A 27,324-nucleotide genomic window follows, 5' to 3' on the forward strand; every position below is an offset into this window, starting at 1 on the left:
CCAGAAAGACAGGACCTACTGACAAAGGAGACTTTACTCCACTGACAGCTCTCCATCTTTGTCCTTTGAGTCCTCTTCCAGGATGGCAGTGGGGTTGGGCCAAAGTATCTGGAAATGTCGGGTAGAATCAGAACACAGTCTGAGGCAGAATTTTCCTAACTTTCTCCTGCAAGGCCACCACCTCCCTCTCCATTTTCTCCCTCAGCCATGGCTGTCCCAGAGGCTATGATTCTACCCATCAACAGGAACAGGGGCCTTTTAAAGAGATGATACATAGGCTACATTCCACGTGTTCTTTGTCGGAGTTGTAATTCACTTGTTAACTTGGGAAATAGTCATTTCTGAGATCCATCCCCAGAGTCTGGATTACTTCACTTTCAGGTGGGTGAGTGCTCAAGGACAGATATTCCTGTCTAGGATGGGGAAGAAAGGTAATCCTTTTTCCCCTGAGATGGGGGAGAGGGAGACATTAGGGAGGAGGAAGAGAAAGAAACATGTCCATTTTAAAAATCAGTTGCAGTGGAAGAGCAGCAATATTCAAAGCACAAGGTGGTCCACTGATGCAAATAGAAGAGGCAAAAATAACCATTCTTATTTTGTTCCTGATTTTAGAGAAAGCCTTCGTTTTTTTATCACTGAGTGTGATGTTAACTGTGTGTCTTTCATATGTGGCATTTATTATGTCAAAAAAGGTTCATCGTTTGGTTTTTTTGATCATGAAAAGGTGTTGGATTTCGACAACTGATTTTACTACATTAGTTGAAACGATGATGTAGGGACTTTTCCCCTTTATTCTATTAATGTGGTATATTACATTAATTTCCCAATATTGAACCATTCTTCATTCTGGAAAGAAGTCTCACAGATTAAGGTGTTTAACCTGTTTTAAATGCTGAATTGAGTTTGCAGCTATCTTGTTGATTTTTGCATTTAAATTGATAAGGGATATTGACCTGTTCTTCGTTTGCTTTTTTCCCCCATAACATTTTTCCTCTTAAATGCCATATAATCGTGTTCATGGCTTATTGTCTGCTTTCTATACTCTTAAGGAAATTCTCCAGGGCAATCAACTTCCTTTAGTTTGCTGAGTATTTTAAACCACTTCCTGTAGTGCTTGGTACATAGCAGGTGTTCTGTACTCATTCGCAGAATGACTCCATTGGAAATGGGTCTGGTTCTGTCTGTTATCTAGTGTCCTCACCATCATTTAGGCAGATACATACCTACAAGATAACGCCTACAGGGAACCTGTTTCCCTTCTGGAAGAACTTTGTACCCAGGGTCCAGAAGCTCACGGAGAGTGTAAACACACCCAGAAGCGCTAGAGGGAGCTCCGTTGGGGCCTGGGCACCCTACTGCAGGGCCCCTCAGCTCAGGCAAATGCAGAAAACTACACTTCCCAGAATCCTCGCATGGACTACATTTCCCAGAAGCATTAGCGGCCGGCTCTGCCTGCCTATCCCCACCCTCGCCCCGCCCCGCCCTCCTGGACCTTCGGGGCCGCGGAGTGTCTGCCGCCGGGTTTCCGGCTGTAGAGCTGAGGTCGCTGGCGGCCGGGGTCCAGACGCCAGGTTGCGGCGAGCGGGGCGGTTCCGGAGTATCCCGCATGCGGAGCGCGGCCTGGCGAGGCATCACCCCGGAGCCCTGAGCCTGAGGAGGTGAGCGGCAGAGGGCGGTGGGAGGCGGACCCGGGCCTCCGAGGATGCGGCGCCCGAGTGAGGGGAACAGGCCCGCAAGGTGCGTGGAGAATCCTTTGTGGGACGAGAGACACCCTGGCGCCTATTGCCTGCCTCCGCCAGCTGTCCCGTGACGTCGCCCCAGGCGCGTCAGGTGGGGCACTTGGCCCAGGTTTTCGGCAGTCCCACCTCCGGCTTCCGCAGATCCTTCCACAGCGCGTTCCCTGGGTTCCCTGCCCTGGCCCGGCGTTAAAGCTCTGGAAATTGATTTCTTGACAGCGGACAGAGAAACTGGGAAAAGCTTGTGGAGGAAAATTGCGCAGGGGTGCGAGTGAGATTGGAGCAAATGTACCGAGCTTGGAATCCTGGTCCCATCCTCACTGGCTTGTGGGGAATTGGAGCAATTGGCCCCGCTCTGTTCTTAGTTTTCTGATCCATAAAATTGGGTGCTAGCAACGCTACCTGATGATGTGGGGCTAAATAGTGTAAAGCTAATGGTGCCTGGCACTTGGTGAGGCTCAGTGAGTCCCTGCTGTGATGGAATCCAGTCCCCTTCTCCCAGTCTTGCTTCTGGAAATTCTTAGAGCCATGAAGAGTCAAGCCCTGGACTAGGACACCAGCCCATGTCTCTGATTCTGTCCACTCCTAGCTCCTTCTGACATTCCTCTACAAACATGTGGAGTCAGAACTGCTGGTTCTGAGGGGTGGAAAACTGAAGGTCTTCCTCATGGTATCTTTTTCTTCTTTTAGATCTCCTGGAGACTGCACCCATCCTGGAGAGAAGAGCCCAAAAAGAGGACATGGCTCCTGAGCAAAGGGAATCAAGGTCTCAGGTGAGCTCATTGCCATATCAGTTCATAGTGGATGGATTTTTTTGTTGTTGTTGTTGTTGTTGTTGTGTTGTTGTTGTTGGTGGTGGTGGTGGTGGTTGGATGGTTTTATCCCTCTTAACTGAAGTTCTAAAGCAATACAAACCTCACTAGGATTTGGAGCCTAAGTCCTGTGAATTTAGGGGAGCCAGTCCACCTTTACAAGAAGATTTCTGTAGGGAATACTCCCCACACGTATGAACACATGTCCAGTGTTCATTTTTTAGTTGATACATTTATTCACTCATCTTAATCCATTGTGTGATCACTAATTTGACGGGTAAGATGTCACATAACTTTATATCACTAGGGACAAAATAAACATACACAACATGATAATATTCCTCTCTGGCCCTACATCTTTCATTCATCCTTGTTTTCCTCCCTGCCCTTAACAAAATGCTTTTCTTTTTATAGTCACCCCTGAGCATCCTCGTGATACCTCCTCCAGATTTCTCCAGCCCATAGTTTTTTTATTTTTTCTCCCTCTCTATTCTAAAGATCAAGTGCTTTGCCTGTACTCTTCTCCTGAAAACTAATCTCAACCTGCTATTTTCAACCCTGTGTTGGGAAAATGGGGGAGGTAACATGACCTGTCAACAAAGGATAGCCATGTTGCAGGGGACACAGGTGGAGGGATCTCTTTCTCTGAGGGCAAAGAGGAGAATCCTCAAGAAATATAAGGAGGGATCTATGAGGTATTGGTGGTGAAGAAATAGAACATGCAGTGGTTAGAAAGTGGGACTTTCAAGCCACACAGCCAGGTTTTTACTGTTGGTGTGCCTTGGGCAAAAATAATTCCACTTCTCAGTGCCTCAGTTTCCTCACCAGTAAAAGAAATAGCAGCATGCCTACCTCCTCAGTAGGTGAGAGGATGTCATGAGTTAGTGCATAGGAAGTGTTTAGATCTGGGGGGAGCACACAGTGACAGCTAATTGTGTGTGGTTATTGTGGTAGCTGAAAAATATAATATTAATAAAAATATTAATGTTAATAGATATATACTATATATGTGTGTGTGTATATATATATATATATACAGTGTTTCTGGGATGCAGAAAATACTGTCCTTTTTCTACTCATCTTCATCTGTCATTAACAGTTGTTATTTATTGAGTGTCCAGCATGTTGAGGAATGTGAGAAGGCTTTGAGTTTGTTCTTATTTTCACAACAGTACAGCAGTTAGTATTTCTGTTTTACGTATATATGAGGAAACCAAGGTTCAAAAAAGTCAACCCAAGTTTATGACCACAATCCATGCTTGAACTGTCCAGCTGCTCTTCTGATACATCTTTTAGAACATAGACAGACCCAGCCATGTGTTACCAGGGCACTTTAGCAATATGGGATCATCTTTGGACCCATAAGCATGGTGGGATTTGATTTTTCAGGCAACAACCAGTACCTGCCATTGTGTGTTTGAGCTGTTCTGTTTTCTTTAAGCTTTTCCCATTCCATTCCCAGAGATCGAGGTTGCTCTCCTTCTCAGAACCTTCTCTATCCACATGTGTCAGTGAATCCCCTACCACATCTTATTCCTGCTTGCTGCCCATGTGTCAGTACCACACTATTTGTAAAGGATCAGAGAAGGTACTGGGTTCATAGTTGGAAACTTGTTCGGGTCTTGCTGTTGCCACTAGAAACGCATGTGACCTGGGGTATTGGCTACCCTGAACCTTATTCTCCTTGTTTCTAAAGTGAACTAAGAGATGGCATGTGATCCCACTACACAGCTTTTTTTTTTCATTGTGCAAACTATTTCATGCATTTTCCTTATCTGCTGATTGTATTATTAAATTCTTTGTGGGTGAAGATTCTTTATTGTATTCCTTCCATATACCATTAAATTATCTTATCATATACATATTGCATGCTCATCAGGAAAAGCTCAAAGAATAAATATGTGTATGAGCAGAAAAAATCTTTTTCATATGCTATAATCTCACCACACCATTCTGATACCAAGAATATGGGAGTTTTTCTTCACTCACCAAGTAAGGAGTGCTGCAATGGTGGACCCCAACTGAGCATCCTCTAATTCAGTACAGTTCTGACATTGTCTACCTGGAGGTAATGTCAGACCCCACAAAACTTTCTCCTACTTCAGATCCCAGTTGCAAGTCTGGGTCTCCAGTACTTGACCAACTGACTACACATTGAGGTTCCCACGACTTCCTTCCTTTGGCTTGATTAATTTGTTAGAGCAGCTCACAGAACCTAGGGAAACACATTTACCTGTTTATTGTAAAAGGTATTAAAAAGGATTACAAATGTAGAGGTGCATAGAGCAAGGTATGGGACAAGGGATATAGAGCTTCCACATCCCTTCTGGATGTACCAGTCTCCAAAAAACTCCATATGTTCAATTTTCAGATTCTAAATCCTGCCAGTTGGGTTTTATGGAGACTTTGTATAGGCACATTGATTAAATTATTGACCCACTTAACCTTGAGCCCCTATCCTGATGATATCCAGAAGCCTCCTACCATGGTCAGCTTGTTACTGGAGCTAGGAGCAGGACTAGAGATGGAGTCAGGTTAAAGTTGTACACTTCAGTGTTTTTTCTAGGGCTTGCACATTGCCCTCCTATCATGTTACTCATTGTGGGCAAGAACATGGGATATGAACCAAGGGCCAAGGGAGCACACTTATCCTCTCTGTTCCTTTGTTTTTTCTTGTATATAATGGGGTCAATGGTAGTTCCTTCTTCATAGGATTGTGGTGAACATCAAATAGATTATACACAGAAGATTAACATAAAGCTCTCAGAGCAGTTATTGGCCAATAGAAAGCGTATAATAATTGGAAGCTATTTTAATTTTCATAATAACTATCCTCAAGCTTGACACAACAGATACTACCTTATTTTACCTAGTCTGTATCAGCATTTAGGTTATTTCCAACATGATAAATATCCTTATGCATGCAATTTGCGCATTCTTCTTTACAGTCCAAATATGGTAATTGGTAAGTAAGAAGATACCCATTTCTAAGCTTTTTAAAAGATATTATCAGATGTCCATCAGAAGGATTATTCTAATTAACTCCTTTGCTGATTACATTAATCCTCTATATGCCTCTCATAGTGGTTAACACAAGATCAGATTTTTCCTGCTTCTCTGTTTTTATCACTGGATGAATATTCATTAAACGAATGAGTGGCCTCTTGAGAACCTTGAATAGTATCAGCAGGATTTCATGGTAGCCTGTTTAACTCCATTTCCTCCATCTACATGCTGTGGAGGGTTGGTTCTGGGTGAGCTGGAGTGTCTTGTTCTTACAGGTATCAGTAACATTTGAGGATGTGGCTGTGCTCTTTACTCGGGATGAGTGGAGAAAGCTGGATCCTTCCCAGAGAAGCTTGTACCGGGAGGTGATGCTGGAGAACTATAGTAACCTGGCCTCACTGGGTAAGGAAATCCATTGTGGACACAGTTCAGAAATGGGGAGATCTCAGCACCTGCTTCCCTGAATAAAAGCTGAGCGTCATCAAAAAAGTTTAGCTGAGCTTTGCCTTAGGATTATACAAATCAAATATCTATAAATATTGAGAATTGAGGTGTAGAATTGCCCCATGTATGGGAATGAAGGGGGTTGGTGTTGATTATTACCCCCTCCATCAACACAGTTTCACATTTGAAATTCCTTCACAGTTTAGGCAACATTTTCCTATGATTTTTTAAAATTTTTTTTAGTTCTAGATGGACACGATACCTTTATTTTATTTATTCATTTTTTTATGTGGTGCTGAGGATCAAACACAGTGCCTCACATGTGCTAGGCAAGTGCTCCGCCACTGAGCTACAACCCCAGCCCTTTCCTATAATTTTTGTTTGTTCTGCTCATCCCTGAGCAGAAGCATACCTTAGCCTTCCTGACTAACCTACCACTTCCCTTCTCTACTTCTCTTTTCCAGCCAAATGAACACTGTTAACTCTGTCTCTGAAAAGAGATCATAGACTGTTTTGGTTTTTTTTTTTTTTACTTTAAACAAGATACTTGGTACATAATCTTCCCCATAGATACCTGCTTATAAGTTTTAATTCAGTCTACACATCTGACATTTTCCACAGAAAGATGAGTCTTCCTGTTTATCATATTTCTCTCATATACAATGAATCTTACCAAAATCATGTTCTATAAGTCACTTACTTTTTACTTAATACAACTTTCCATCTTTGGGGTACATCCTAAGCATCCCACAGAAGATCTTTGTATCATCCTCAGATGTGGGATACTATAATTCAAAATATGACCAAGTCTTTTTTACTTATGTGTATATTTATTTATTTTTATATTGCCTATGAGCAGGACCCCCATTCACCAAACCAAAGGTGATCTCCCTGTTGCAACAAGGAGAAGATCCCTGGAAGGTAGAGAAAGAAAGTCCCGGAGACTCTTCAATCGGTGAGTGGGCAAGCTTCAGGTACCCAGGAATCACTGTAGGCTGCTTAAGAAGAGGGTGCAACTTGCAGTGTTGATTGGGAAACTTCCTTTAGAATTCTCAGGCCTCAAAAATGATGGGGAAGAAAATAGCTTTACAAATGGAATCCAAAAAGAAGCTCCCCTTCTAACAGCAGTTAAGAGTGACTTCTTCAGAGGGAGGAATGAATAAGAATATCAGTCAATAGTCGGTCTTATTCAAACACAGGAACTACACTAGAAGGCTAACTGTATACATATTAATGAGCATCAATAAGGCCTATTTCAGTTGGAAAAAACCTTGAGACTCACCTGGGGGAACACTTCAGCCAACTCCTTTGTCTCAGAGGTAGAAAACCTGAAGGTGGGGGTGAACCCTAAAGGAAGTTATAGGAAGAAAGGTGGAGGTCAACCCAGATGGAAAGGAAGACAAAGAGCCTTGATACTTTGTTAGTGCCTATTTTACATACATTTTGCTCCATGTTCTGCCCAGAACCATATATAAACTCCTAAGCTGGCACACCAAAATGGGTTTTTCTGCAATTGGGCCTCCTTCCCACTGTGGGACTTCTTTAACTTAAAAAAATCCTGCTCTATTTACTCTTAGAAAAAAAATAAATAAGTGATGGGGAAGGGAAAACCCAGGCTCCTAGATGCAATCTTCCTCTTTTTATTCCTCCTGTTATTTCTAATAAGGGCTGTGTTTTCATGTATTCCTTCAACTCCCCCTCCTCAGCTCTAACGAACTGCCCTAAAGGAAAATTATTAGTAGATTACTGAGTAAAAGGGGGTAGGCTGCTAGAGTTGTTTTCTACTCCATTTCTCTTGAGGGATGGCCCTCCTTCCTTAAAGGTGTATATCAGGTGGGAATTCTAGGGGAGCTGTGGGTGCAGCTGTGCTGTCACCTGCCTGGACTCTAGTAACCTCAGAATAGCCCTTCCTGCACACCCCTGGAGCACAATTGAAAGACCTGGAGATCTACCTGTTCTTGGAAGTACTTCAGATTATTAACTGAGGACCAGAACCAAAATCCTAACCCTTGAACAGCCAGTAGCAGAAAGCTCATGCTCCTGGGGCAGAACTCTCTAGAACCTCCAGTTCACAAAATATACTTTTACAAAGTTATTTTCACTTCAGAACTATTCACAAAGAGGTAGAAAGTAAAGCAAACCTACAAGAAAAACAACTTCCATCATCCCTGGGCTTGTCAGTTTTACACTGATAATGGAAAGACATGGCTTAGTAGTCTTCATCTTTCATTTGGCTGTGTTGGTTATGAAATGAGCCCAAAGCATCAACACTTGAGTTGTATTTTTCTGGAATAGATGTGCTAGGAATAATGAGGTTAAACCGACTTGTATATCTCTTAAGTTTGGTTCATGCCTAAATGTGAAAATGTTTCAGAAATTTAAAAATTTTTAATCCATTTCCTTCCAATGAAAAACTGATGTCCTCTGTGAAATTTTCTGGGGCAGCACCTTCATGAAGGAAGCATGCATTTTCCCAATTTCTGCAAGGTGTCAGAGGACTTATTAGCAACCCCAGTGAAATAGCCTGTAATGGTTTTTAAAAGTCGGCCAAAGTGAGTACATAGTATTCAGCACCCCTGTTTAATTTGTATGAGTGTTGTTCCTATCTCCCTGCTCTCTCCAACAAAGACCAGAGAACTGGCCCTGCACTTCCCTTACTACCACCACATCATCTCCTTGTAGCCGCCCAGAAGGATCTATTTAAAAGGAAAACCATGCTGTATTGTTCTCATGCATAAAATCCCTATTGGCTTCCACCACAAGAAGCACAATCCAGAGTCCTCATCACAGCCTTCAGAGATCTACCTGTTCTAGCCCCAGCTACCTCTTCACCTTTATCTACTCTCACCCTGCCCTTTATTTGAGGATCCTAACCAGGCTGACTGCCACCTCAGGGCCTCTGCATTTGCTTTCCTTTTGGGGACCATTCTTTCTGTTGACCACAAATACATATAACTTACTTCTTTGTTGCAGAGATTTCTTGAATAGACAGTGCATCTAAAACAGCCTTCTATTTCTCCATGTTTTTATCACCTTAGCATGCTTTTTTTTTCCTTCAGCATGCTATTAATATTAGTATTATTAATGATCTTTCTCTTCCTTTGCATCATAGGCTACCTTATGCAGTGTTTCCTGTTTTGTTCATTCCCTTTTCCCCAACACAACACCTCAGTGGCTGGCCAGTGTAGGTTTCCACTTACACAGTGAATGCAGGAGTGACTTGAACTAGATTAGTGGTGATGGGAGACCAATCCAGGAACAGTTGGGAGATAAAAGCACATCTTAGATTATATATGGAAAACAGAAGAAGTGGAGTTGTGAGGGATTCTTGCTTGGTTTCTGGCTTTTTGGGGGATAGACAGTGACATCATTCAAGGAGTTGATAATATCCAGAAGGAAAACTAATTTAGAAGATGATGGAAATTTATGCTGTTTTAAGTGTTTATTTCGCCAGTCGTGGTGGTGCCTGGCTGTGATATCAGTGGTTCGGAAGGCTGAGCAGGAGGATAGCAAGTTTAAAGCCAACCATAGCAAAAGTGAGGTGCCAAGCAACTCAGTGAGACTCTTGTCTCTAAATAAAATACAAAACAGGACTGGGGATGTGGCTCAGTGGTTGAGTACCTCTGAGTTCAACCCCCAGTATCCCTCTCTCCCCAGAAAAGTGTTTATTTTGAGACAATTGATTTATATGCAATTATAAGAAGTGCTTTAGAGGGATTCCATGTCCCATGTGCCCAATTCTAAAAACATAGTATAATACTGTATCACAACCAAGATATTGACACTGATACAATGAAGAAATGAAGAATTCCTCAGTCTGTAAAAGGATGCCTCCTGATACCCTTTTTTAGACACACCTACTTCATTCCTTGTTTATTGTCTCTATACCCCACCTTCCCTCAACCTTAATCCTTGGTAACCACTATGAGTTTTCTATTTGTATAATTTTGTCCTTTCAAGACTGCTATATGTGGATATAACTCAGTGGTAGAGTACTTGCCTAGCATGCATGAGGCCCTAGATTCAATCCCCAATACCACAAAAAAAGAATAAAAGCTATATAAATAAGATAATACAGTGTTTACAGCCTTTTAGAGTTGGCTCCCCACCCACACATGCACTTAGCATTATTCTCTGGAGGTTCATCCAGGTGATATATGCATCAGTTCTTCATTCCTTCTGATTGCTGCATTGTATGCCATGGAATGGCTTTGTCACAATTTATAGAACTATTCCCTTGTTGGAGGACATCTGGATTGTTTCCAGTTTGGGGCAGTTACTAATGAAGCTGCTATAAACATTCATATACAAGTTTTACACAAAAATACATAAGTTTTTATTTTTTGTCTAAGAGTGCAATTGCTAGGTCATCATGGTAGTTAAATGTTTAGTTTTGAAGACAGGTAAATTGTGTTTTAGAATGACTGAACCATTTTATGATGCACTAGCAATGTGTGAGTAATCCAGTATTGCTGCATACTTGCTGACATTTTACCACATCACTACTTTTTATTTTAGCCATTCTGATGGATATATGATCAAATACATAGTGATTTTCATTTGCATGTTCCTAGTGTCTGTTGATGTTGGACTCAACATATTTCCATATTCTTATTTACCTTTTGTATGTCTTCTTTGTATAAAAGATACATGTATTTTCTTGTAAATCTTTCTGTATAAAAATATCTGTTTATGTTTTTTGTTCATTTTCTACTTAAATTGTTTTGGGGTTTTGTTTAGTTGTTTTACTGTTGAGTTTGAGAATTCTTACTTTCTTAATAGTAGTAATTTTTCAGATGTGTTTTGCAAATATTTTCTCTAAGTCTGTAATTTGCCTTTTCATCCTGTTAACTGGGTCTTTTATAGAACAAAAGTGTTAATCCTGATGAGGTCCAATTTATCAGTGTTTCCTTTTACGGTTTGTCTGTTTGGTATCAAGTGGAAAAACTCTGCCTATTCTTACATCTTAAAGATTTTCTTCTGTTCCCCCACCACCACCAAAAGTGTTAAAATTTTACATTTTACATTTATATTCATGACCCTTCTTAAGTTTTCTTAAATTATTATTAGATGTGAAATTGTGTTAAGGTTCGTTTTTTTGCTGTGTATATTCAATTGTTCCTCCATTGTTTGTTGAAGAAGCTATTTTTCTTCCACAGAAATCTTTAGTACCTTTGTCAAAAAACAGTTGAACATTGTTGTTAGGATGTTTATTTCTGGGTTTTCTTTTCTGTCCAGTTGATCTATATGTCTGTTCCTCTGACAATACCAGTGTTGATCACTATAACTGTACATAGGCCTTAATGTATGTATATAGTGGTTACTCTCAGTATTTTTCCAAAATTGTTTTAAGCTATTCTAGTTCCTTTGCTTTTTCATACAAATTGTAGAATAATGTCTACAAAGAAAAAAAAATTTGCTTGGATTTTGATAGGAATGACAGTAAACCTGTATATCCATTTGAGGACAGTTGAGATCTTTATTATAGTGAATATTCTAATCCACATGGCATGTCTGTTTTTTTAGCTTTTTAAATTTTTCATTGGTGTTTTGAAATTTTTTTGTGAGTGCTACATGTATTTTGTTAGATCCCTTGCAAGTATTTTTGAGCAATTGTAAATGGCATTATACTTTTAATTATAGTGCTCACTGTTCAATGCTATTATGTAGAAATATAATTAATTTTTCTAAGTTAATATTGTTCCTGTAACCTTCCTTCTACATAATGTATTACAGATTTCTTAGGATTTTTAACATACTGTTACCTACAAGTAGGGACAGTTTCTTCCTTTCTGATATATGCACACACTTTTGTGTGTGTGTGTGTATGTATGTGCGTGTTTTATTTTCTTTCCAGTTGCACTGACTAAACCATGCTGAATAAGAATGGTAAAAGCAAGCCAGGACTATTAGCACATGCTTATAATCCCAGTGATTCAGGAAGCTGAGGCAAGATGAACACAAGTTTGAGGCCAGCCTGGCCCTGTCTCAAAATAAAAATAGCTAGGGATGTAGCTGTGTGGTAGAGTACCCCTGGGTTCAATCCCCAGTAACTCCTCCTCTCCCACCCCCACAAAAAAAAAAAAAAAATGTAGTTACAGCAGACATTCTTACCTTGGTCCCAATTTTTGGGGAAAGCATTTAGTGTTTCCCCAGTAAGTATATAAGCTGTCAAGTGTTTTTAGATATCGTTAATTTAAGAAACTTCTCCTTTCTCATTTTTAGTGATTTTATATTTGTATATCATGAATGGTGGCTGGATTTTGTCAAACTTTTTTTATTTTGGGGTCATTGTTGTTGTTACTGGGGATTGAACCCAGGGGTGCTTAACCACTGAGTCACAGCCCCAACCCTTTTAATATTTTATTTAGAGACAGGGTCTTGCTGAGTTGTTTAAGGCCTCAATCGATTGCTGAGGCTGGCTTTGAACTCGATATCCTCCGGCCTCAGCCTCCGGATCCTCTGGGATTGTAGGCATACACTACCATACCTAGCAATAACTTACATTGTTCTTAATTCTCATATTTTTAGCAATAATACTGTTATGTTATTTTGAAATTACAATGTAGATTATAAGAAAAACAAATGAATAATTTTGTTCATATTAGAATCCCATTTTTAACACAAGAGAAAAGGGATGAGAATATAAAATAAGATAGGTGCAAGGCCTATAATGCTAAGTTTGAATTGAAAATATAGAAGAAATTTACTCCTATTGCAAGGGAAGATAGATAAGTGTAAGAAGGCTCAATTTTTAATTTGAATGTGGGAAATTTCAAGCATATATAAAAGTAAGGAGATAGTATACTGAATCCCCATTTGTCCATCACTCATTTCAACAGTTATCAACTCATGGTCATTTTTCTTCCATTGATACCAGTGGTTCTGTACTAGGGGGCTCTTTTGTCATTTGCCAATGTCATGAAAGATTTTTGCTTATGATACGCTGAGTGGGAGTGTTCTATCAGGAAGGTACTAGTGGCATCTAGTTGGTAGAGGCCATGTATTCTGCTAAATTAGTGTGTCAATTTCACATGCTGCAACTTCACTGAATAAGTTTTATCATTGATTCATTGGGATTTTGGGGGGCTTAGTGCTATACCATCAATAATTGGAGGTAGTTTCACTTACCTTTTACTCATCCCTATATCTGTAATTGATTTCTTATATCTGATTGCATTAATACTTCTACAGCATTGAATAGTAGGAGAAATAATGGATGTTCTTACCTTGGTTTTCATTATATTGGAAATACACCAGGTGTTTCTTTACTATGTAAGGTACTAACTGTAGGGCTAAGGTATGTGTGAATTTTAGCATAATGTGGAAATATCCCCCAGTTTCCTGTTTCTATGTGTGTTTGTATTATCTGTAATGCAAGATTTTTTAAAGCTTTTTTTGATATCTCTAGATATATTTTTCCATTAAATACATATATTATAATAGAGTTGTGTACCATTTAATGATGTTTTGGTCAACGATGGACCATAACAGTGGTTCCGTAAGATTACAAAAAAGTAGGAAATTTTCTACTTAGTAACATCATAGCCATTGTACCTTTTTTTTTTTTTTTTTTTTTGGAAGTACTGGGGTCTAAAGCCAGGGGAGCTGCATCACTGAGCTGTATGTACTCTTAGCCCTTTTTATTTAGTTATTTATTTTGTGACAGGGTCTTGCTAAGGTACCAAGGCTGTCCTTCAATTTGCAATCCTCCTGCATCAGCCTCCCAAGTCCTGGGATTGCACATGCTTCTACTCCTAGCTTTGTATTGTTATTTTTCAATGTGGTTTTACTTGTGAAAATAGATAAGTTTGAATAAGCTGTGTTACCCTGGCAGCAGCCTCATCCATCTTGTGTTTACCACATCAACGGGTCACATCAAGTGATTAATCTATACCATCTAGGTTATGCATTGTTTATAATAAAGAAAAGGCATAGATTGTTGAAGCTTAGTGTTATGAAAAGGTGCAAGAGGAGTTAACATTTGCACTGAATCTGACAGTTCCAGAGGGGTTTTAACATATAGGAAAGTGAATCAAGACAATGAAGATTAGAAATAATTTCAGAAGTAAGGTGATATACAGATCCATCATAGACTTTAGATACCAGACTACATTTCCCAACTCATATGCCTCTTCTAGTTCATTCTCTCCATTCCACTTTGACAAGCATGCCCTCTCTGTAAACAAGCTTACACTTTGCTTTTGTTTTTATCTAATACATCTGCCACCATTCATTTTCCTATTTTTCCCTTTTGCTAGTGTCTTTTAGATATGTAGCAAATCCTTATTTAGATATCACTAATATTTCCTCTATAAATTTAGTCCCAATCACATTAATCATTGGCAACTTCTTTCTTTTCTTTTCTTTCAGGATATAAGAGCAGTCTTCAAACCACAAAGTCAACTCAAACTAAAGACTTCACATTTCAAGGGCTGAGGAGGAAAAGACTAAAAAGGGATGAACTCTGGGATGTTATATCAGAAAAACCCTGTATATCTGAAAACAGGTTAAAAAGACAGCAAGACAAAAATGAAAGCTTAAAAATATTTCCAGTTACCCATAAGAAAATTCTTACTATAGACAAAAGCCATAAAAATTTTGAATTTGGCCAAAACGTCAGCCTAAAATCAGTTATATTTAAGAAACAAAGGATTGCTAGAGAAAGAACACCCTTAAAGTATGAAATACAAAGAAATAATTTCAAACAGAATGCAAATTTACTTAACCAACCAAAAATCAAGACAGCAGAGAAACGCTATAAATGTAATACATGTGAAAAAGCTTTCATTCACAATTCATCCCTTCGTAAACATCTGAAAAATCACACTGGAGAGAAATTATTTAAATGTAAAGAATGTTTGAAAGCTTTCAGCCAAAGTTCTGGTCTTATTCAACATCAAAGAACTCATACTGGAGAGAAACCCTACATATGTAAAGAATGTGGGAAAGCCTTTAGCCATAGTGCATCTCTTTGTAAGCACTTAAGAACCCATACTGTGGAGAAATCCTATAGATGTAAAGAATGTGGTAAATCCTTTAGCAGAAGATCTGGCCTTTTTATGCATCAAAAAATTCATGCTCGAGAAAATCCCAATAGATATAATCCAGGTAGGAAGCCATCCACATCTCTTCCAGGGTGTCAGAGAATTCATTCCAGAAAGAAGTCCTATTTGTGTAATGAATGTGGCAACACCTTTAAGTCTAGTTCATCTCTTCGTTATCATCAGAGAATTCACACCGGAGAGAAACCTTTCAAATGTGGTGAATGTGGGAGAGCCTTCAGTCAGAGTGCATCACTTATTCAACATGAACGAATTCACACTGGAGAAAAGCCCTATAGATGTAATCAGTGTGGAAAAGGTTTCACTTCTATTTCCCGACTCAATAGACATCGAATTATTCATACTGGAGAGAAATTATATAATTGTAATGAATGTGGCAAGGCCTTAAGTTCCCATTCAACACTTATCATTCATGAAAGAATTCACACTGGAGAGAAACCCTGTAAATGTAAAGTGTGTGGGAAAGCCTTCAGGCAGAGTTCAGCTCTCATTCAGCATCAGAGAATGCACACTGGAGAAAGACCCTACAAATGCAGTGAGTGTGGGAAAACATTCAGGTGTAACTCATCCCTTAGTAATCATCAGAGAATCCATACTGGAGAGAAACCCTATCAATGTGGGGAATGTGGGATGTCATTTGGCCAAAGTGCAGCTCTTATTCAACATCAGAGGATTCATACAGGAGAAAAACCCTTTAAATGTAACACATGTGGGAAAACTTTTAGACAAAGCTCCTCACTTATTGCACATCAAAGAATTCATACTGGAGAGAAACCCTATGAGTGTAATGCATGTGGGAAACTCTTTAGCCAGAGGTCTTCCCTTACAAATCATTTTAAAATTCATATAGAAGAGGGCTCCTTGAAAGCAGATTTGCATGTGTAAAAGCCTTAAACCAAAGCTTATCAGAGAATATGTACTTAAGATTGATTTATTGAACATTAAGAATATCAAGAAACTATTTTGATAGAGTCTTCATTAGATATTAAATTCTAAGGATTAAACCTTGGCCATGTAATCATATATGAGAAAAATTTTCATACCTGTCATTCGCTTTTTCTTTTTTTCCTTTTTTTTTTTTGTTTTATTAGCCATACTGGGGATTGAACCAAGGGTTGCTCTACAACTGAGCTATATCTCCAGCCCTTTTTATTTTTTGAGACAAGGTTTCACTATGTTGCCCAGTCTAGTTTTGAATTTGGCAGTCCTTCTGCCTCAGCCTCCCAAATTGCTGAAATTACAAATGTACACCACTGAGCCATTTGTCATTTACTCTTTAAAATGTCCTGCATAGACACTTCACAGTTGCAGACATGATAATAGCCATTTGTAAGATAAAAGATGGGCTTTTTTTAACCCTGTCTTTTTCAGCATTATACAACGTGCAACATGTTAATATGGGGGAAAAACATCTGGATTCAGGGGTGCTGAATTTCTCACTAGAAAAGCAACTGTATAAACTACTAGCATATTTATTACAACTAACACTTTTATAAGAAAGGAAAGAATTGATCTTAAAAATATATGCATTTTTAGAGCAAAGGACCAAATAAAAGCAGAAAACTATGAGCTACCTCTGAGTGTCTGTAATTCAACTTTTCCTAATGTACTGTCAAACTGTTTGCATGGTTAACATTTAAAAAAATAAAAGACAAATATATGTTCCTTTTTGGTTCTGGTAACTTTATAAACTATACCTAAAAGGCTCTTAAATTTCTACACAATTCCTAATTTTGTTTTCAGAATAATTTTTCTTAGTTGCTTTGAGGTCATATTTATTATTAAGCCATACTTGCTATGCTCTGAATAGTGATACTGGATAATTTAAATAGAACTTTAGTTTATTTTGGCAATCATGTCAAGATTAAAGCTATGCCGGGCATGGTGGTGCATGCCTGTAATCCCAGCAACTTGGGAGGCTGAGGCAGGAGGATCTCAAGTTCAAAGCCAGCCTCAGCAAAAGGGATGCACTAAGCAACTCAGTGAGACCCTGTCTCTAAATAAAATATAAAATAGGACTGGGGATGAGGCTCCTTGGCTGAGTGCCCTGAGTTCAATCCTCAGTACCCACTCCCTCCCCCCCACAAAAAAAGATTAAAACTATATTTCTCAGTTGGAAAAAAAAATCCCAGTATTTGGGAGAAACTATAACCAGTGGAAAAGTCTTGAAAAGGAATAAGTTCATGAAGTAAAAGTTTATTTTTTCACTTGAGGTCTTCTAGTTTTTACAATTTCAGACTGTAAAAGAAAAAAAAAACGTGAACTTTGGAAGTGGTTTACATTTGTTTATGCCTAGGCTTAGGCCAAGGACTATCCTGGGCACTAGAAATTGTATGGCTGAAAAAAACAGGCTCTCTTCAAGAAGTCATTAATTTGTGTAGGAAATTGGAAGTCAAAGGAAACAGCAAATGAAAAATTGTCAGTGATTTTCACAGAGAACTAGGTAATTTGTGATGTTATTATGTTGCAGAACAAACAGAGGTTTACAGGAGGATGCAGAATAAAGGGATGAAGACTAACCAAGGGAGCTTGGAGAGACCAGAGATGATGTCTCAGAAACAGTTATACCTGTACCCAGATTTGGAAGAATAGTAGGAATTCTTTGGAAGGTGAAATGAGTGTTCTAAATAGGGGAAACCACATATGCAAAGTTGTGGCATGGCACAGTTATAGAAAGTCTGTTGTTAAAAGAAGTAATGAGACTGAATCTTGAGAAGAAAGCAGAAATGAGATAGCAAAACATCTTATTTGTCATAATAAGGAGTTTAAATTTTACCCTGAATTTTATGGCACAAATTTTAAGTAAGGGAGACTGTCATGGCGACAAAGGGATGAATTTAGGATGTTGAACACAGCTGAACAAGTTTAGTCACATAGGCTGCTACAGTCATTTGATAGGTAAATGAGTCTCCAAACACAAGACAGTGAAGTAAAGAATATGTGACAATATTAATGCTGTATAGAATAGATAAGGCATAGTCCTTGCAATTGAATAATAGTGTTTGGTGAGTAAAAAGAAGGGTAAGTTAGGTTTGTTACCCAGGTGGATGATGGTACAGTGCACCAAGACAGGCAATTTGAAAGTTATTGAGATTGATTTTGTACTTTAAATTTGGCACACAATTTTAGGAAATGTGAGTTTGAAAACTAGAATTATGAGTAAAATATAGTAGGTAGTGAAAATTATGATGCATGAAATTGGCCAGAAGAGTGAATAGATTAAAGTGAGAAACAAAGGGATCATGGATAAAACTATGTAAAAAATACAGAAGTTGATGGAGGTGTGTTGGGTGGGAATGGGAGGAGTAGAGCTAAGATCAAAAGGAGCAGTCCTATAAGTAGGAGAAATGCCATAAGAGTGATGACATGGATCCAAAAGAATTGAATCACAGTTCATGTGTTGATCCGAAAGTCAAGTAATAAGGAAAGAATAAATTGGTAACTAAGCAGATAGATCACTGGAGATGTTGATAAGTACAATATCAGTAAAGTAGAGTGAACAGAAGCCAGATTGTTATATGAAGGAGAAACTAATAGCACATTAAAGACTTTCAGGAAGTTTAAATGAAGGGAAAAGAATGATTTAGGGAATATGTCTATTTTAATGACTTAGGCAATAAGATTTACACACATTGGGAGTGGATTAAAGAAGATGTTACTGGGTAGGCTGGGTGTGGTGGTGCTTGCCTATAATCCCAGCAGCTCTGGAGGCTGATGCAGGAAGATTGCGAGTTCAAAGCCAACCTCAGCAAAAGCAAGGCACTTAGCAACTCATTGAGACCCTCTCTATAAATAAAATACAAAATAGGGCTGGGGATGTGTCGCAGTGGCTGAGTCCTCCTGAGTTAAATCCCCAGTATTGGAAAAAAAAAAAAAAGATTACTGAGTAGAACACATTTTTGAAATATTATGAGGGAATTCTGCAAAAAGGTAAAGAAATTAATCTTAACTTTATGAAAGGGGGAAGTCTACAGAGAGATGGGAGTGTAAATCAGTTTTATTTGGAGGTAAAGGAATTTCTGGTTGCTGATGTATTTTCACTAAGACAGGAAAAAGATCTTGATTTTTAAGGCGCAGTTAACAAGCCAGATGCAGTGGTGCACACCTGTATTCCCAAATACAGCAGTTCAGGAGCCTGAGGCAGGAGGAACAGAAGTTAAAAGCCAGCATCTTATCGAGGTCCCAATCAATTCAGCAAGACCCTGTCTCTAAATAAATATGAAAAAGGACTGGGTGTGTGGCTCAGTGGTTAAGCACCACTGGGTTCAATCCCTAATAAAAAAAAAAAACAGCCCTTTCTATTCAGGTGACAAAAACTTAATCATAGTGGCTTCAAATCTGTGCTTCTGGAGTTGTTTTATTATTTATTTTATTTTGTTTTTCCTTTTTAAGGAAAGCAGGAGTTAATTCCTTATTGTTTCATTAAGAATTCTTCACTTTTATCAGTTTTGCATATTTGAAATCTGTTACTTTAGCTTTTTTAAGGAAAGGATTTGCTGATGAATTAAACATTGAGAACTACTCAAGGACAGAGAACACTTTTAATAGAGTGAAAATTCTAAAATGTAGGACTAGAAAGAAATGTAGGACTGGAACAGGTATATGAAGGTAGAAGGAAAGATATTCCAAGTAAGGAAAAAAGCATACACTGTGGCAAGAAGTCATGAGAGGACATAACGTGCTCTCTGTAGTACTATAAGTAGTATTTTTTAACTTCATGTTCTGTTTTTTTACTAGTGTGTAGAAATACAATTGACTTGTATATTGGCCTGGTATCTTGCAATTTTGCTCCATTTACTTATTTTTAGTAGTTTTGTTATCCAACCATGTAATCTGTACATAATTACCATGTTATATTTTTCTTTTCCAATTATAACACCTTTTATTTATTTTTTTACACTGCAGTGCTACATAGCATGGTTCAGTAGAACGAACATTGAATAGAAATAATAATATTCAGTATTTCTCTGTTTAATAGATTAGCAAACAAATTGAAATTTATGTATATCTGTTATGAAAAGGGACATTCTCGTTATGAAAAAGGACATTACTCCTTGTGTGCTGAGTTTTTATCATAAAAGAGAGTAGTATTTTTATCATATGCATCTTTTGCATTGATTGAAATGATCATATTGTTTTTCTCTTCACTATTTTAATAGAGAATTACATTGTCCTAATTTTGATGTTCTATTCCTGAGATAAGTCCTTTTGGGTTATGATGTATCATCATGTAGTGTATGTGTGTGTGTATTGATCAGGTTTCTTCCCTAGTAGTAACCTGATTGAAGTTACTAGGAATGTCTTCCAAAAACTTAAAAGCAGAAATAAATTTTTACCATCCAATTATGAAGCATGGGTGAAATAGCAATACCCATAAGAGGAAGGGGGAAACAAGGCCAAGAGTACTGCAGTGGTGAGAGGCTCAGAGGAAGAGTGAATCCAGCATCTGTAGGGACCCACATGGCTGGAATAGAGTGCTCCTGATAAAAGAAAAATGCTATTTGAAATGAAAGCCAAAATTAGGCTGTCAGAGATATTTTGAATGGTTTCTTTAGTCTAAAAATCAAAGAGTTTGACATAATCCTAGGGGAATTATTAATTGACTCTATTTCTGGGGAGCAAATGTTTTAAGGAGAATGTCTGATGGGTCAGTCTTTTCAAAGATAATTCGTTCAATCTGGCTTGAGAAATTGATGGAAGAACTGCTTCTTGGAGGAGTTTGGGAGTCTTTAAAAAATGTTCTCAGAAGAAAAAAAAAATACACTTCTGTTCCTAGTGACAATTGTCTGGCATTTTGCCAAACTCCAAGCTGGTAAAATTCTTAATTAAAGCTCATATGATAATTATTTTTTCAAAATCAATATGCAATTATCTTTCAAAACCTAGGATAAAATTTAGTATCTGAAGCTGTACCAAGATGAAGCTGACTATCTTTCCAAGCCACTGGCTACCAGAAACTCATTGAAGTGGAGAGTGGACACAAATTTCATACTTTGAGAAGCTTATGGCCAAAAAGTTGCTGCTAAAACTCTGGGTGAAGCATAGAAGGGTTATGTGATTCAAATCAGTGATGGGACTGACAAGCAAGGTTTCCCCATGAAGCAGGGTATCTTGACTCATGGCTGTGTTCACCTGCTGCTGAGTAAGGGGCATTCTTGTTATAGACCAAAGTAAACTGGAGACAGAAAGCACAAATCTGTTCAAGGTTGTATTGTGGATGCCAATCTGAGCATTCTCAACTTGATTATTGTAAAAAATAATAATAGTAATGAGAGAAAAGGATATTTCTGGACTTACTGATACTACTGTGCCTCATCAACTGAATCCCAAAAGAGCTAATAAATTCTGCAAACTTTTCAGTCTAAGGAAGATGATGTCTGCTGATATGTTGTCAGAAAAACCCTTAAACAAGGGAGATAAAAAACCCAGGACCAAAGCACAGAAGATTCAACATCTCATTACTCTACAACAACAGCACTGAAGAAACAGTGTACTAAGAAGAATAAGAAAAAGATTGCAGAATATGCCAATTTTGGCCAAGAGAGTGAAAAAAGCCAAAGAAAAATGCCAGGAATAGATTGCCAAGAGATGCAGGCTGTCCTCTCCGAGAGCTTCCACTTCTGAGTCCAGTCAAAAGTAAGAATTTTTACAAGTAACAAATAAATAAAATCAGACTTTCAAAACAATTCAATATCTGTTATGGTTGAGATCTGGATTCCCTCAAAGGTTCATGTTCAGAGGTAGGGCTTTGGGGAGTGATTTGATCATGAGAGCTCTGATCTCACCCATGAATTAATCTATTTATAGATTCATTGCTGAATGGACTAATAATGAAAAGGAGGTGATGAAAGTTGTATGGGGTGGAACTAGTTAAAGAGAGTGGTTCCTTGTGGGCATTCCCTGGGGGACTGTATAGTGTTCTTGGCCTCTCCCACCCACTCCTCTGCTACTTGCTTATGTGAGGTGAACAGATTCATTTCACAACATGCTCCCTGACATGACACGGTGCCTCACCTCAAGCCCACAGTGATGGAACTAAGCAACTATGACCTGAAACCTCTAGCTGTGAACCAAACTGAATCTTTCCTTTCAGTTGATTTTCTCAGGTATTTTATCAGTGATGAAAAGCTCACTAGAATATCAAGTATGTCAATCTGTCTCAAGTTGTTAAAATCAATTTTTACATAACATTTCCCATAGAAAATGAAGGGGTTTTTTATTTTTGAAATAACTTTCTGAGCTGGGTGCAGTGGACCACACCTGTAATCCCAGAAGCTCAAGAGGCTGAGGCAGGAGGATCGAAAGTTCAAAGCCACCCTCTGCAAAAGTGAGACGCTAAGCAACTCAGTGAGATCCTGTCTCTAAATATAATACAAAATAGGGCTAGGAATGTAGCTCAGTGGCTGAGTGCCCTTGAGTTCAATCCCTAGTACCAAAAAAAATTTTTTTTGAGAAATAATTTTCTGTGAGACAGCGATGAACAGAAGAATCAAGAGAGCTGTGTATTTTCTAGCCTGAATTCTGTTTCAAGTTTCATAATTTCTGTCTTCTTCAACTTCAAAAATTCCACAGTGGTGTTTGGTATCCTGCTTTATGGATTTAATGATATGGATAAACTCAAAATTTTTAATGTTTTTATGCATTTTTGTATAAGATCACCAAGGTGAGTAGTAGAAAACAAAGAACTATAAAGAAATAGTACTACTTCTATGTTATTGTTACTAACATTATTGTGTATTGTTGGATTCAAATAACTAAATTATACTCTATGAAATAAATTTCCATCCTAAATATTAAATTATTTTAGGAAGATGGTGATGGATTAAACAGATGTGCTTCTTGCTATTTCTACCACTAAATATATCTTTTTTAAAAAAACCCTGTACTTCATATATAATATAAGCATAAGAAGATTTTGGTGATTCTTTTCACCTCATCTATCCCAGATATTGAGCTGAAAAAACAGGGATCCCAGAAACACCAAGAAAGGAAAAAAAAATAGCAAGCTTCAGTAAAGCTTCTTTTTTCTATCTAGAGACCAAGAAAGGTGCATCTAGCGAGACCAGAAACTTTTATACAATAGCCACTCTTTTAGGCAAACAATACACAGGTGATCTCCTCATTCCACAACCAGCAAAGGCCAAATCCAGAGCATAGACTTCCACTCCTACAAGGCTGTAAAGATGGGCCATAAAACCCCAACTGCATAGTGTCAGAGCAGACCAAGGCCAGACCACACTGGCTAGTAATGGGCACCTGGCCTATGCTGCTAATAATTGTGGAGACCCTGGGGGAACCTGGATTTCTATCCCAACCAGTAAGAATAAGCCCCCACTATTTCCCAGCTAGGACAGTGTCAGTGGAGGCTACTGTACAGTCAAAACTTTTACTATTGTCCACATTTTAACCCCATGGTGTCACCAGAAACAAAATAGGAATCAGTAAAAGGGTATTCTTGCCCCCTCTGAACTATGGTAATATCAGTAAAGGCCTAGTGAGGAGCTTGAACTCCCACCCACAACAAGCAATAAAAAGGAGATTCTTACCTCAGGTGTCTAGAGGACAAATGGGAGATCTGGGCTTCTATTTCACCTGGTTATAATGAGATAGTACCTATACTTCCTGCTGCAGCAGCATCAAAGCAAACCAGATGAAAGCAAAAGTTCACATAAGATCCTGAGTTTCATAATGTAATACTAAAAATGTTTAGGTTAAAAAAACACTCATTACACCAAAAACCAGAAGTATCACTCAAATTAAAAAGGTAATCAGCAGACATAGACAATTTAATGACAGTGATGTTAAAATTATCTGACAAAAACAAAGGTGTATGAAAATATTTCAATGAGCAATTATTGAAATATTAGAAACAAAAGTCTGAGCAAAGAAATTGAAGTTCTCAGAAGAGATAAATACATGGAAATTTTATACCTGAAGAAATATAGGTATCATATTATGTTTTAAACCCATTGCAGAACAGTAGACACAGGAAAGCATCAGTGTATTCCATTGTAGAACAATAGGAATTAATTAAATACAGAGAAATAACAAATTGGGAGCGGGGACAGGTTCAGGAACCTGTAGGATTGTAACAAAAGATTTTATATTTTTATCATTAGTTCAGAAGGAAGAGGGAAAAGAGTAAATTGGAAAAGACTTTGGAATACTAATGGATAAAATTCCTCAAGTTTAGCAAAAGACATACAGCTACAGGTTTAGAACACTGAGCAAGCTCCCAGATCATAAATCCAAAGACATCCACACCAAAACACCTCAAAGTAAAACTTCTGATAACCAAAGTCAAAGGAAAAATCTGGTAGGAGGAAAGAGAAAAAAATGACACCTTTTCTAAAGTGACTTTTTCTTTTAAAAAGGAAGCAGATTTCTCATCAGAAATCATTAAGCCACAACAGTTTTCAAGTGCTGAAATAAAATAATTCTCAGAGGAATAAAATCAGCAAGATGAGGGAATAAGAAGCCCTACACCTTCATTCTCCCATGGAGACATTGACTAAATATTAAAATGTGAACCAAATTGCTTTTGTAAGAATGCCAGAAACTAGTTAAGGAGTTGCAGCACCTCAGGTAAGAAACACAGTGAAGTGGGTAGGAAAAATGTTCACATTTTACACACCCTAACCACTCCACTGAGCCTGAAAAGCAAGGAAGGAATAAATGTGGGAATGTGGGTTTGGTTCTCTATATAAAACTCAATGAAAAAAACAAGAAAGGTGCATCTAGCGAGATGAATATATATAGATGCATGAGAGGTAGTATATACCACATTAACAGAAGGAAGATCAAAAACCACACAGTTATTTTGATTGATGCAGAAAAATCAATTGACAAAATTTAACACCATTTCATTAAACAACACTAAAAAAAAACAACAAAAAAAACATAGGCAAAGGGTAACTGCCTCAACATAATTCAGGCCATGTATGAAAAACTGACAGCAAATGACAAGATTGTAAAAGACTGAAGCCTTTCTTGCAAGATCAGGAACAAGGAAAGGATGCCCACTCTTGCCACTTCTAGTCAACAGTACTGAGAGTTCTAGCCAGAGCAAGAAAAAATAAATAAAAGCAGCCATATTGGAAAGGAAGAAGTAAAAGTATCTGTCACACCTGACATGTTATATATTGAAAATGCCAAAGATTTCACCCCAAAAAAAACTATTTTAGAACTAGTAAACCTTTACTAAGTGATATGTTATATCCCCTGTTTATTCTGAGATCATAGTAGTCTTTACAATAAAAATTGAATGTTGGAACACAACTTTAAAAATGAGCTGAAGTCTAGCCTATTTTGAAGTCATTCTAATATGGAGTAAGGTGGAAAGCTGAGCCTTATCTCAAGGGGCTCCTCACAAATAATACAACATTACTTCTGAAACATGAATCAAAGGCCAAGAAAACTTTTGACTGTCTTTTTGTGGAAGAAGTGGCAAAATGCTTTCATGTTTTACAATGTCACCTTTAGACAGATCAGGTTCTCCTTATTACCTTTCAAAAATATATTTAAATTCCAATTTCAGTGTGAAAAGTAACACTAAATTGTATATATAACTTATTGACAATAGGTTACTTTATCCAGCTATAAAACATCAAATGACATGAATAAATACCAACCAAATTTGTTATTTCTATATAAATCCTAGACTGTTGCTACAGAAAATTTTAGTTTAGAGAACTTGGCAAAGTGCTTCCCTTAACCTTTACATTTAACTAAGTTTAATTTTTAAAGTACAATTTAGAACTCATACTGTACAGTAGCAATAATCACAGGTCTGCATGGGTTAACAAAAATCAAAAAATAGTCTTAAAACTCTTATACATTTAGGAAACAGTGTTAATGATCAGAAGTGGACTTAGTCAAGGCAAACAGATATAAGACAGGTCTTCAGTTGAGAGTGTGACCTTTCTATGTCAGATGTCATGTATAAAAGACAGCATTTATTGATTATCTTGCTGGTAAACCTACATAAACTTTCAATTTATTAATTTGTGCATAACATTTAGATAAGGCTTAGATAGATATCGTTTTCAGATGCATACACTTACCTAGTCACACATATTGATGGTGTCAATTATATTGTTATAACCTAATTATATTGTTATAATAGTTGTTCGTTTAACCATTTACAGAATAATCATTTAAGACTTTAAAACAGATACAAACTCTAATTTCTTTAAGACATAGTTTCCCCAAGTAATAAAACCTAATAAAAAAATTATCTTGACAGATAAAAGCCAATTAATGTTTCATCTTTTGCTTCATATCAGTACATTAGAGTCCAAATAACTTTAACTGACTGTGCTAATTTAATCACAAACATACACTTTTTGATATTTACCTTCCACAAACTTTCTGTGCCTTAAACATTCACAACTTCTTTACATCCTTAGTTTTGTCCTCTTTCATCTTGAACTTTAACACAAGAATTTTACTTTACAAGACAAAAATACTTTCTCATCTGAAAACATTTCTTTTACCCTCTAATTTTCCATACTAAAATGTTTCCATAACTATACCTTTCTTTTATCTTTTTTAGTTTCAGATCCTTTCTTAAATTCATATTCTTAAACAATCCTTGTGAATTTTATCTATGCACGTAATTTTCACAACAAATTTTATCCCAGGAGAATGATTAAACAATATGGTATATACTAACATTGTGACTTTATCTTTTTCTCTCCCAGGTGGCATTCAAAGGGTGGGAACTTGGGATATTTTTGAGCCTGACCTGCCTGCCATATATTATCATGATGGCATCAACTTTAAGTGAGTTCCCCACTGTCAATTGTACCCAGAATCTCCTTTTGGGCCTTTTTCTTATACTAGGAATATTGAAATGCAGTATAAGTATAAGCCTTTTCTTTAGGCTTCCTTGAAGATCCCTTTGCAGAGGCTGCCTACAAAACATGGCTTGGCCTTAGTTTCTTTTTCTTTTCTGGGTGCAGTTATTTATTCTGTTGGTTTCCCTAGGCACTTAATTTAAGGGGATACTGTTATAACAAGAATTTTTTTGCACTAGTGATGGATAGCCAGCCCCTGGCCAAATGGGGTGCCTATTCCTGTCCCCAGTGCTGAAACCTTATGCCACATCCTTTGTGGCAGCAGCCTCTATCCTCCTTGGGCAAAAGGGGCTAGAAAGCAGGGTTGGGGCCAGGTTTTCTGCCAGTTTAGTGCTAGTGTCCTTAACCACCGTGGGATGATCTGTGGCTTCCTGGGGCCAGGCTGAGAAACAGTGCTAGGAGT

The 27,324-nt window shown here is 37.8% G+C and overlaps 1 protein-coding gene across 3 annotated transcripts; it reads left to right on the plus strand.

Moving 5' to 3' along the window:
• Positions 1–1,455: 1,455 nt before the first annotated feature.
• Znf354b (zinc finger protein 354B) lies at positions 1,456–21,749 on the plus strand. Of its 3 annotated transcripts, none has more exons than XM_078049865.1 (5): positions 1,457–1,737; positions 2,427–2,509; positions 5,830–5,956; positions 6,858–6,953; positions 14,372–21,749. In XM_078049865.1, the coding sequence occupies exons 2-5, from the start codon at positions 2,477–2,479 to the stop codon at positions 15,946–15,948; spliced, it is 1,833 nt and encodes a 610-aa protein (XP_077905991.1). In that variant the 5' UTR covers positions 1,457–1,737; positions 2,427–2,476; the 3' UTR covers positions 15,949–21,749. The 3 variants fall into 3 exon arrangements, with proteins under 3 accessions (XP_077905994.1, XP_077905991.1, XP_077905988.1); XM_078049862.1 differs by having other exon boundaries at positions 1,457–1,658; XM_078049868.1 differs by lacking the exon at positions 6,858–6,953 and having other exon boundaries at positions 1,456–1,658.
• The last annotated feature ends 5,575 nt before the right edge of the window (positions 21,750–27,324 follow it).

Source organism: Ictidomys tridecemlineatus, chromosome 1 (assembly GCF_052094955.1).
Source record: "Ictidomys tridecemlineatus isolate mIctTri1 chromosome 1, mIctTri1.hap1, whole genome shotgun sequence".
NCBI classification, from domain to species: Eukaryota; Metazoa; Chordata; class Mammalia; order Rodentia; family Sciuridae; genus Ictidomys; species Ictidomys tridecemlineatus.

Excerpts from the sequence above, each read along its gene's own strand:
- Znf354b (XM_078049865.1), top strand. The coding sequence starts at position 2,477 with ATGGCTCCTGAGCAAAGGGAATCAAGGTCTCAG. Across the intron at positions 2,510-5,829 it reads AAAGGGAATCAAGGTCTCAG|GTATCAGTAACATTTGAGGA; the intron begins GTGAGCTCATTG and ends TTGTTCTTACAG. Across the intron at positions 5,957-6,857 it reads TAGTAACCTGGCCTCACTGG|GACCCCCATTCACCAAACCA; the intron begins GTAAGGAAATCC and ends GCCTATGAGCAG.